This window comes from Gymnoscopelus microlampas (genome assembly GCF_963454915.1).
Source record: "Gymnoscopelus microlampas genome assembly, chromosome: 3".
NCBI lineage: Eukaryota > Metazoa > Chordata > Actinopteri > Myctophiformes > Myctophidae > Gymnoscopelus > Gymnoscopelus microlampas.
In genome coordinates this window covers 36,089,807-36,101,931 of record NC_139940.1, presented here as the reverse complement: position 1 = coordinate 36,101,931, position 12,125 = coordinate 36,089,807, and the positions used below count along the sequence as shown (strand labels likewise).

The window sequence follows — 12,125 nt, the reverse complement described above, 5'->3', positions numbered from 1 at the left end:
TATATATATATATGAAAGACAGATATTTAATTTGCATGTGTGTGTGTGTGTGTTGTGCTTGATGATAGAACATTTTTTTTATCCTCCTCCACACTCTCCAGTCCAACCCCCAGGCCAGGGGGAAATGTAATTACCACAGTAGTCAATATGAGCAAGAGCCTCTTTTTGCAATATTGAATCAGTTCCTGGAATCCACATTGAGGGGGCATCCAATTTTGCTTGCATTGATTCAAAGCATAGTCAAAATGAAATTATGACTACTGTAGCACAGCAGTGGCTTGATGGTGAGAGCTCTGTGTTGATAATTGAACCTGATTCTGCAGCAACATTATTTGAAAGGAAGAATCCTCCAAACAGATTTTGTTATAAAAGAGGAACATTTTATTCAAGAAGTAGTCCATGTTTTGTTTGATTTTCAAAACACCATCTGTCATGTTCTCACTGCAGCTCAACAGTGTACAAAACTCCCCTGAATCTTAGGTGGAAAAACAAAACAAAAAAAAACAAATGGAATGTTATGGTCTAAAATTATATCCTGGGGCAAGTAAGATATGTGTACAAACCACATCCAATAGGGGTAAATATCCAGTGTACAATTGATCACTCCATCTCACTGTATATAATACATGCTAACAACACATTTGGTGCGCTATTATTTTGATACACGTCTCCTTGTATCGATTTCACTTACTGCATATTCTTCAATGCAGTGCAAACATGCTACTCTCTCTAGCCTGGGAAATGTCAGCTCACGGTACTGTGTGTAGCCAATTTTGCTGTATTGGTCATGGTAGGAAATCTTGCATCACTCACTTTTCCTATCGAACCATTTGACTCACTTCAAGGCACATTAAATAAGTATCCATCCCAGTAAATGAATAAATAGACTAATTTATGTTTGTCACCTAATTTCTCATCTTAAGCATCTCACAACTGAATTTGAATAGAAGGTGCTCTGGTCAAACGTTTAAATTGCACTATGAAACATTCCTTTATATTGGTCGGTCCCAGTGAATCTAATACCCATCTGGTCAACCTTTTGAACAGCATAACCAACTTAAACCCTACATACTTGCACCAAATCTTTCCATCAAAAATAGTCAAACTACAAGCTTACAAAGCGTTGCAACACATTGAGCTTGTAGATCAGAGTACTTTTGCTGAATGTTAACCCCAGAATAGTGAGGCTAGGGCTCATGTGGTTATAATTCAAATGAATAGTCGCACTGCAAAATGCATTCCATGCTGCAATTCTTAGAGAGCAACAACAGTAAAAACCATTAAAAAAGAACATTGTGACTATTACTGTCTAATGTGGGCATCAGTTCTCACAGACCCAACAGAAAATACATTCTATATGATGGGAGCACAACTTTAAGATTCTACCATAGCTCAGGACATCAACACTTTGCCACATGGAATCCTGTACTGATAAGAGTAACTCTGTTTTCCCTAAGGACAATAGTGGGATAACCTGAAAATACACACATTAACCCAACCAGTGGGCTAATCTACACACAGAAAGAGACTTGACAGCTTGTTTGATTCATTTGAGAAGTAAAACCTATGAAAGTTTGTTCATATGATAGAAAATAAATGAACAGATTAATATTCTATAAGAGTTTGAAACATCAGCTAGGCAACTGACCAGAAGTATCTGGTCACACAAAAAATATATCTGGCCATATTGGCATGCCCTGCTGACACAAATGGAAGAACAAGAGGTGCACTGAAAAACGTCTAAACGCATGCATGAGAAACGGAACAATTTTCATTTTAGGAAAAAAAAAGAAAGAAAAAAAGCTCTGTTGTAGCTGATGTCTAGTCTCTGGAGTTTCAACTTCCTAAGTATCTATGGTAGGATGGAAAGTCAGCACACACCATTTGAAATGCAAAATGTAAAACATGTCCACAGATGAACAATAAACATCTGACCTTTACAAATAAAGAATGCAAAAATAAAACTGTCAGAATATTCTCTTTTTTTGTACTGCGCCTTTAGTAAGTTTTGTTCCAAAGCGTTTTGTTATGATACAGTACATTCATCAATAGTGACAATTATTTTTTTTAATCATCGTGCTGGCACCAAGATCCTGAGATGTTACAATTTTTTTAGAAGATCTTACGTGAAAAATATACACACTCATTTGATCCAGCGCTCTGGCATTTTGAAGAAATAAATAACCCCAGTTATGCACATATTACCATGTAATTCTACTTGAAGAAAAGTACCTAATCCCAGGTACAGGTGCAAAATAAGAGTCAGTTCTAAGTGACCAAGACAGTTCACTGGGAGTAGATCCAGCACACCAACAGGCCAACAGCCACGGCGACCCCAGCGCCTACATTAAATAGAATTGGCTTCCAGTATAGCCAATCTTCTTTTTGTTTCTCTGAGTCGGTCAGTCTCTGTTTCATCTGCTGGACCTTCTGTGCGGTGCTTGCAATCCTCTCCTCACGGTGTCTCTTTCGCACGCTGAAACATTAAGAAAGGAAAACTATTAGGCAAATGATAATACTTGAAACGCCTGACCATCATTTACAGTATGATTTTGCCCTGCCCCCGCAGCATTGCTGTGCCACAGTATGTCAGTTTTATTACCCTCAAGTTTCTAATGAGACATCAACTCATTGAGTGCTATTCACGTGTTTTACCGCTATGGTGCAACGTGCCAATCACGTGTTTCACGTGTTTTTGAAAAAATTGTCAAACTCAAAAAAAATAATTTCTTTTTTTTTTTTGAAAGAAAAGTTCAGAACCCAAGATATCATTATCTGAAGATTTGCAGCTCCATCCACTCCTTGTTTAACTTATAACTGAAAAAGGCTGTATCTCGCTTCCTAAGCACTTTTTCTTTACTTTGAAAAAATCTCTGGCACTGGGACAACATAGCCAGAAATAATTCTGGCACTCAGTGAGTTAACAAAAGTTGAGTTGAAATGGAGTTTGGTTCCTTGCAGGCAAAACGTAACCACTTTCAACCTGGCGTCCCTATTTGTGGCATGTCATTATAGGCAAAACATTTATACTTGTTTTGCAGCATGACATGTACTACAAAGTATAAAATAGGGCTTAAATATGTAACTCACTCTCCCACCAACACCTAAAAGTGTGTATGTACTTACATCCCAGAGCTGTTGTCTTGGCTGAGTGTGTCGGGCTGCTCCCCAGCTGATCCGTCATCTCCAGAGGGAGGCTCGTGCTCCAGACAGGGCCCTGGCTGACCGTTGGGCCTGTTGTCTATGTAGGGCCCGTCATCCAAGTAAGGCCTGGGTGGTGGTGGTGGAGGGGGTAGATCTGGCTTGACGTTGTCTTTGAACATCACTCTCTGCTCGCTCTGCTACAGAGAACGGAGACAAAGGCAGGATACACAAAGATGAGCATATTCTTACCACACGTGACTGAGAGAGAACATCTCAGGGGAGTGTTGAACAAAGACAATCTGTTAACAGAAGAAGTTAATACCGTTTACTAGAACATGACCAGAGCATGGTGAAATAGTTTGACACCTCTGTAGATTTTAACAGTCCAGAATTTACTCAAAATGTATGCATTCGAATCGAGTAAGAGAAAAATGCACAGCAGGTTTTGGTCTTTTCATAGGCGATGTTGACAAAACAAAAATTATGCTGACCTTAAACATTGTCCACAAGTAAGTGAGTCACAGCAGCTGTGAATGCAGACTGAACATCTACCCATTTTATGATCTCAGTTCCAAGTAACCAATGAATCTACCTCTGTTGAGATGTCTTTCAGGATAGACTTGGCCCCCTCTATGACAGCCATATAGGAGAAGCGGAGCTGGTCTGGGGTCTGGATCAGGCCCATGCGATACTCCCTCATGTCCAAAAGGACTCTCTGGATGTCAACTGTCGATGGGTCCTTCCTCTTGTCCATCTGCACAACGGATAAGGAAGAGGATGTTTACAATGAAGCTGAGAAGAATGTTTAACAAAGCCTATGTTTTGACAAAATAGTGCTGTGGAACACATAAGCTACTTGTATGGATAAGTCAAACAGGAGTGTTCTTTTTTTCCTTTCTGTATCAAAGGCAAACCCAACAATACAATGATGACCAAAGGAACAAATCCAAAGGATTGAGTGAAGGTTTACCCCTTTCTAATATCTACCTAGAAATTATGTGACAGACGAGGTAAGTAAATATGTAAGCAAAACTTGCCAATTTATTTAGTCAATTTACAGATAATGCCCCTTGCCACTGTTATGTTTATACCAGCATAGTCCACATGTGATAAACACAAAGGTTGCAAGACTAAAATTAGCAATGGTTGGCAATAGGTAGACTTATTGTTAAAGGTTAACACACTCTGGAAACCCTTCCTGTCCTTTCCTAAATCATTACATGACATTTCCCATTCTGTTGCTGTCCTCTGGCCATAACTTTCAATGATAATCCTCCTCACCAGAACCAGACAGGTGTCCACCAATGAGAAGGTCCCTGAGCGTCCTATCCCAGCACTGCAGTGCACCACAGAGGGCCCGTGTTCTGGACCTAAGGAACCTGACTCCCGCACCTTGAAGAGGAAGTTGAGGAAAGAGGCAGGGGATTCTGGGACGCCAAAGTCAGGCCATGTGGTATAATGAAAGTGGTAGATCTCCCTGGACTCCCCTGTCTGGACCAGGTGACACAGTGAGAAAGTGGAAGTGATGATAAGGAGAACAAGAATATCTTTGCTTACCAACTGTATTCTGTAACAGTTCTAAAGAACTTGCATTGGTGAGGATAAATTATAGAGCACAAAATGCAGTCATGCAATCACTGTTACGCAAAGCTAATCAAGTAATTTGCCAAGTCAATGGAAAGACTAAATTCTATGATGTGCTGCATTGTGTTTGAGAGTGCAGAGTAAAACCTTGAGTGTTAATTTAAATCTTAAGAGTGTACAAATAGAACCGCTTTGGTTTTGTTTCAGAGTTGAATAAACACTCAAGATGTCACTGCGTGTACTTCCCCACAAAATACAGTCTTTATACCTGACCACTGGGATATCAAAAATGACATTCTATGTGGTCACTGATCAAGTGCTCACCTTTGAGTTTTGCAGTTCTAGCACTCGTATAGTGTAATAGGACATGTCCTCCTCTGAAACTAGCCTCACAACAAATCCTGTGTCTGTGAATGGCATCTGTTGCTCTTCTGTGGTGGGCCAATACTGGGCACACTTTTCCTGTTACAGAGAAAATACATGAGTTCATTCAATCTCCTTAGAAGACAAATGGGGGGGCATGGAGCTCAACTAGTTGTGCACAGACCATATGCTACTAGTGAGCGCCAAGGTTTGAATCAGACATCCAAAAATATACAAAAAAAAAGAAGATGGATGGATGCTTGGACCAAGACCAATTAGCAGCACATATGTAAGAAGGTGTCCTCGATTAGATGTTCATGGACTGTTGCATGTCATTTTCAAGTAACGGACTACATTTCAAAGTACCCAACTCTGCATGTTTCAGTACTTGTACTGTATAGTATGCTCATGTACTCGTCCTGCCCATTGTTCATCTGTCCAGATCATCAGCATTTATTGCATATTTATTATTGTTTTTTAAATACATATTTTAATAACAACAGTTTGATATTTGATATTTAATCCTCATTTCCTTCCCTGGTGAGTGATGGACCCATAACCCCTCCCCTCCCCCTGGCAAGAGATCCTACTTTGAGGAGAGCTTCTAACCAAGACTCCATGTGACATACGTGTCGTTCTCAGGCTCGGTGTAGCCGGTTCCATTGATTAATAGTTGCAGCGTAAGGTAGCAGCAGCCACTCCACGAACGAAGCGGATCATTACATGCCCAGTATAGCCCGGGGAGAATAATACTCTCCACTGCCAACACGTAGCACAATGTTTCCTACAATACACAGCGTGTACATCGTAGAATAAGGCTACTCTCCTAGGGACACCTTACATACTACTGAGCACAGCATCGCCATCGATGCATGTCACACACAGTAAATGACTTAACCAAGGTAACTTTCAAGCTTTTTCCCAAGCCTGGATCAAGTTGGTCGGTCAAGTAAGAGACATGCTTAGAAGGCTCTGGGCCATTATTTATGCCCAAGCTGTAAAAAGCTAAAGAAGGTGACATTCAATAAAAGAAAACACATAAAATAAAATGTAATGCCTTTTTGAGTGATCTTCTATGGAGGTGGGCCATTTACAACGACAAAACACCTACATATATTGATGGCTGTTATTTTCCCCTAACCCTTACTGTGTACGTCAGTTTGAGAGGTTCTTGTGTTGCCCAGAGAGGTCCAGACAGGAAATGCTGTCCCTTGTGGCATCCTATTTTGGGGCTCTATTATCCATCTGGTGTCAAAGCCAATGGAAAACCTTTCTCTGTGCCAAAAATGCCCCCGTACAATCAGTATATTTTAAGTTAGTTGTGGTGAAGGAGGATATTTTGCCTTTTATTCTCAAAGATAACACAATTCAGCTATTTTCTCACATTAACTTGTCAGATTATCCTGGGAATGTGTGTGTGTTTACACAAGAAGCATGGATGAAAACGGAAATATGGACAACGTTAATCCCTCACATCAAGGACGGTGATTCAATTTATATGAACTGCCCCTAACTAACCCATTTAAAACCTGAGGACGATTCTAAACACGCTTTCTAATTCCTGACCTACGTTTTCTCAAAAACTTTAAATTTGTATTCAAAACTTTAAAAAACATATATATTATTACGTTGCTATATACTGTATATAGCAACAACTACACACAGAGGTGTTCCCGGTATAACAACGTATATGTTCCAGGTCTAAATGGGACACTGTGAAAACGTTTTGAATCAGCGAACCGCCAGAATGATACTGCATTGTAGCATTAAATCCAAATGGACCTCTCAGGCAAGTGATGACCAAGTCAACACCACAAGGGCAAAACTGATTCTAGATCTGTACAAACTGTGTGTGTATAATTATAGGGAACACATCGAGATCCAGGATATTTATCCACTTAAGCCCTATATACTTTGCTGTACGACTAATCACAAAAATAGCCGTTCTACAAGCTCACAACACGTTGCGCACATGTAAATCTGCGATTTTAGGAAATGAAAAAAATAATATTTTGAGTACTTTTTGGGGAGAAGAAAAAAGTAAATAGTACTCACAGATCCTTTTTCAATGACTCTATTGAGCATTATAACTGCTTTGGAACATTGCTCCCAGATCATTAGCCAGAAGTGGCCACATGTGTTCCTCAAAGGGCCCTGCGGAACCAAAACAAAAAGGTTATTCCCCTCCACCAGTAAATAATCAAGTGGCATATCAATGTGACTTCAATTAATGAATGAATGCACACACAAGTATCTTTTATGATTTTCCTACATACAATTGTATGAACAAACGTGACCTCATTAATCATATACAGACAGGCAATGGGCATTTTGCTCTTACATCATATTTGGGGGGTTCGGGAAATTCCACCCTGTCTGGTCAATTGATTAACTCATGATTAAATTGCTTGCTAAGAGCTTGAAGGGAGACGCCACGCCACACTCTCATATCAGTGATGTGATTACTTTATTTGTAGACTGACATTACAGCAGACAAGCTGCCTTCTTCATGATACTGCAGCTTTTCTGCTGAAACGCCAGCCTATAAATAAAGTAATTGCATCAGAGTTATGAGTGTATGACAGCTCCCTTCAAGCTCTTGCTGTTCCCAATAGCCAGCGTCACACCAATATATACATAACATAATACATTACCTGAGATAGAATGTAAGCTCTTTGAGCTTCCTCTACATTGACTAAACATGCATTTATGTAGTCATTTTCACAGTTTTCAAGTTTCACCCGACTGTGATCATCTGAAACCAGAAGCATAGAAAATAATTGTTATAACGCAAATTTGTTTTGCATTCAAAATAAATTAAAAAAAATAAAAACTACAACAAATAAAGTATTTGGCTTTGCACTTACACGGGCTGACATCTCTGTATCGGTTCAAATTCCGATTCTGTGGAAGTTTCGCCACTCTGTAGGGATATTCACCAGCTTGGTTTCGGATTTCCTAATGGAGAAATAAAAGCAAAATATGATCACATAGTGTTATGACAGTGGTGATACATACATTCATGCATGGTTTACCTACGCCACCCTTTAACCAATTAAGACCTGGAACGCATCTGTGTCACTTTAAGATTTATTTGGCTATTCAAAAATAGCAGATATACAAGCTCATAGCGCGGCACTGAGTGCCGTGCTATGAGCTTGTAGATCTGCTATCTTTGAAAAATCGTGGTTTTTTTTTTTAAAGATTTTTTTCAAAAAACTGTTAGGATTTAGAAAACATTTTTAAGAATCGGCTCAGGTCTTAATGGGTTAAGATAATATATCTAAGCAGCATTATGAAGAGCAAGACTAATTCCTCACATATGACATCAACACAACTCATGGCAGGAGATCAAATTTTGTATTGTTTCAGATTAAAATCATGATATTTGTTTCTAATGACTGCTGAAATGAGTAAACACAACACTGCATTTCTAAAGCATATAATCTATTTGGACAACAAACTATATGTAGGGAGCATATCACATTTCAACTATGTTGATGCACATCAGGTCAGGAACTATCAGGAGAAAGCTTATGACAGTAGTAGTAATGATGATGCTGCATGCACTGTACCAGCTAGAAAAACACAAATTTCTCTTTCAACGGTTTAAATATATCTCTTCTAATAATGGGAGAAGGCTGTTCTGGCGGATCTTTAATCACCTAAAATCCATCAACTGATTGTGTAATAACACAAACGTAGACAGCAGCAGCAGCTGAAGTTAGGCTGACCATTTCTCTGACTGATGAGCAAACAGTCCAACTAAAACCAGTGATGGAAGAAGAAGTACTAACATTTTTTTACTTAAGTAAAAGTATCAATACCACAATGTAGAAATACGATGTTACAGGAAAAAGTCCTGTGTGCAAAATTGACTTGAGTAAAGTATAAAGGTATTGGGCTTGGCATCAATATGAGCTTAAAGTACCAAAAGTAAAAGTACTCATCAGAAGGTCCCAAGTGTTCAAAAATGTATAAGAAATCTTTTGAAAATAGCAGATCTACAATTGTGAGCTTGTAGATCAGCTATTTTCAGATTGCCTATGTTTATAGGGATGAAGTGGTTAATGCATGTTCTGTAAAAATAATATAAATCCACAATGTAACTAGAAACTAAACTAAAGATTTCAAATAATTGTAGAGGAGTAAAATGACAATATTTGCCTCTGAGATGTAGTGGAGTAGAAGTAAAAGTACAAAACATTTGAAGTTACTTTAACACCACTAACTAAATCTATTATTCAACAGTAGGCACATGACAGGGTCAGGTCCAACAGTAATAGGGCTGGAGAAACTTGGATGCAGTGGTGTAAAGTAACTAAGTACATTTACTTAAGTACTGTACTTAAGTAGAATTTTGAGGTACGTTTTACTTTACTGTAGTATTTCCAATTTTCTGTACCTTTACTTCTAATCCACTACATCTCAGAGGCAGATATTGTACTTTTACTCCACTACAATTATTTATGGCCGAAATATACATTTCGGCCATTTGAAAACAGACGATCTACAAGCTCTGCTATTTTCAAAAGATTTTTGTACATTTGAAAACCAAACTTATGAAATGGGACATTCTGCATAATGAGTACTTTTACTTTTGGCACTTTAAGTACGTTTGGATGCCAATACTTTTGCACTCTTGCTCAAGTAAATGTTCCAGACTTTTAATTGTAACAGGGTATTTCTACATTGTGGCATTGAAGATACTTTTACTTTTTCCCCACCACTGCTCGGATGCTGTATCAACAGCAGAGCAGCATAATCTGCTGGTAAAACATACGGTAGGCTTTTCTCTGGGAAGTCTTGATGACTTCTCAGAAGCTGCAGTTCAGCTGACGGTGCATACAACCTGGGATTCGCCTGTGACGTCACAACTAAACATTAGCGGAAAGAACCGCGCCTTCAGCTCTTTAAAAATGACGTATTTTCAAGTGAAATATAATTATATTATTTTAAATTACGTCATTTTTGTGGAGCCACAGTGGAGAGAAGTATAAGCACTGATGGCAGCAGGACACCATGAGGCATTTAAGTTGAGTTTTTTTTACAGGTATATAGCAGATCTACAAGGTCACTCGTGCTGCAACAATTTTGAGTTTGTAGATCGACTACTTTTAACTACACAACACTTCCGATAGTTTATTACCTCCAGCATTGCCAGATTGAGTGATAGAAATAAGCAACTAGGTCTATGAAAACAAGCCCAAAAGAAGCGACTAACACTTTAAACCTATATACATCCCATGAGCTTGTAGATCTGTTATTTTCAAATAAATCTTGAGGGAAAAAGTTAGAAATTTGAAATAATTTGAACACCACAAATCTGGTATGTGGGTCCCTAGGACAAAATGTTTTCAGATGGGGACACACACGGACATATTCATTTGGGGGTCCTTGACTTGAGAACCACTGGTTTAAACAACATTAGTAAACAAGCCCAAATAAGCAACTACACCTCAGGAACAAACCCCCAAAAGAACGCTTAAACCCCTTTAAATCGCTTATAATAAGCGTACATGGCAACACCGATTACGTCATGGTCTTATCCTTGGCGTATATCTTTAATTCCCAGAAAGCTAACGTTAGCAGCGGTGTGTTACTTAGTGCACGTTTTAGCTCATTAGCTACGGAAGTCGGGGTAGCTTAACGTGGTCTAGCTTCTCGTTAAAGTGACACCGGAATCATGTTATTACCAGTCAGACACAATGCGTTCAAGTCGACCACCCAACCAAATAAGTGACTTCCCTAACAGGCTATAATAATAATAAATAATGAAAAAAGGTGAGCGCTTCTTTGGCAAAGCTCGCCACTAGCTGCATAACGTTAGCTGGCTAGCTAGCAGTGGTGGAAAAAGTACGGACATTTTTTTACTTAAGTAAAAGTATCAATACTGCAATGTAGAAAGTACTCCCTTACAAGTAAAGTCCGGAATTATAAATGTACTAGAGTAAAAGTACAAAGGTATTGGTATCAAAAATGTACCCACAGTACCAAAAATAGAAAGTACTCGTTCTGCAGAATGTCCCCATTCCACAAGTTTTCAAATGTATACAAAATCTTTTGAAAAGAGATCTACAAGCTCACAATGCGTCGCATCGAAACGCATTATGAGCTTGCAGATCTGCTATTTTCAAATGGCCGAAATGTAAAGAGAGCTGTATGTTTTGTAGGAATAACCAATTCAAAGTCCACAAATAAACTTACGTTTTCAAATAAATATAGTGGAGTAAAAAAAAAAAGTACAATATTAGCCTCTGATGTAAGTGGAGTAGAAGTAAAAGTACAGACAACTGGAAATACTCCAGTAAAGTAAAAAAAAAAAAAAAAAAGTACTTATAAGTACAGTACTTGAGTAAATGTACTTCGTTACTTTACACCACTGCTAGCTAGTTAGCAAGCTAAGCTAGCAACCAACCAAGCAGCAATCGCCATAGAAACACATGAGAGGCCCCGCCGTGAGATCGCGACTGACTTACATTGTAGAGGTTTTGCCATCGTCCTGACGAATCTATGTCTTCGAATTCTCGCTCCATGTTACCGTCTCGGCGCCGCTGGACACCCGCTAGATAATCCTCAAGTTGTTTGCAATGCCGTTAGCAGAGTTATTCCGCTCTGACAGCCATCTAAACACAGCAGTCTCTCTATTCTAAACCCCAGAGGTTCCCAGCGGGGAGTCTGGTCCAGTGTTGCCAGGTTTTGTGAGAGAGATTAAGCAACTAGGTCCATGAAAACGAGCCCAAAAGAAGCCACACTCTTAACTACCTACTACATTGGCTATTTGGAAAATAGCCGAACTAGATCTGCTATTTTCAAAGAAGAATCTGATGTGGGTCTCACTCTCTGGCACAAAATATTTTCAGAAGGTTGGGTCTACAAATAATGTGGGGTTCCTTAACATGAAAATGTTTGAGAACCACTGGTTTAAACAACATTAGGAAAAAAAAGCGCAAATTAACAACAACTAGAGAGTTATTCCGCTCTAACAGCCATCTAAACAGCAGTCAGTCAGTCTCTCTGGTAGTCTCTATCAA

The 12,125-nt window shown here is 39.0% G+C and overlaps 1 protein-coding gene across 3 annotated transcripts; it reads right to left on the bottom strand.

Moving 5' to 3' along the window:
- Positions 1 to 358: 358 nt before the first annotated feature.
- ptpn2a (protein tyrosine phosphatase non-receptor type 2a) lies at positions 359 to 11,771 on the bottom strand. 3 transcript variants are annotated; one of them, XM_084052570.1, is made up of 9 exons: positions 11,571 to 11,771; positions 7,959 to 8,049; positions 7,746 to 7,846; positions 7,147 to 7,245; positions 5,053 to 5,190; positions 4,426 to 4,635; positions 3,737 to 3,898; positions 3,127 to 3,341; positions 359 to 2,476 (listed from the first exon to the last, which is right to left on the bottom strand). In XM_084052570.1, exons 1-9 carry the CDS (start codon positions 11,625 to 11,627, stop codon positions 2,287 to 2,289), a joined length of 1,263 nt encoding a protein of 420 aa, XP_083908696.1. In that variant the 5' UTR covers positions 11,628 to 11,771; the 3' UTR covers positions 359 to 2,286. The 3 variants fall into 3 exon arrangements, with proteins under 3 accessions (XP_083908696.1, XP_083908697.1, XP_083908698.1); XM_084052571.1 differs by having other exon boundaries at positions 3,127 to 3,338; XM_084052572.1 differs by having other exon boundaries at positions 3,127 to 3,329.
- Between the last annotated feature and the right edge of the window lie 354 nt (positions 11,772 to 12,125).

What these genes read in the sequence shown, in the direction of transcription:
- ptpn2a (XM_084052570.1), bottom strand. Translation starts at nt 11,627, where the DNA reads ATGGAGCGAGAATTCGAAGACATAGATTCGTCAGGACGATGGCAAAAC. An exon ending in TAGAACTGCAAAACTCAAAG is followed by an intron (nt 4,636 to 5,052) that starts GTGAGCACTTGA and finishes CACCTGGTCCAG; the next exon opens with ACAGGGGAGTCCAGGGAGAT. An exon ending in TGGACACCTGTCTGGTTCTG is followed by an intron (nt 3,899 to 4,425) that starts GTGAGGAGGATT and finishes TCCGTTGTGCAG; the next exon opens with ATGGACAAGAGGAAGGACCC.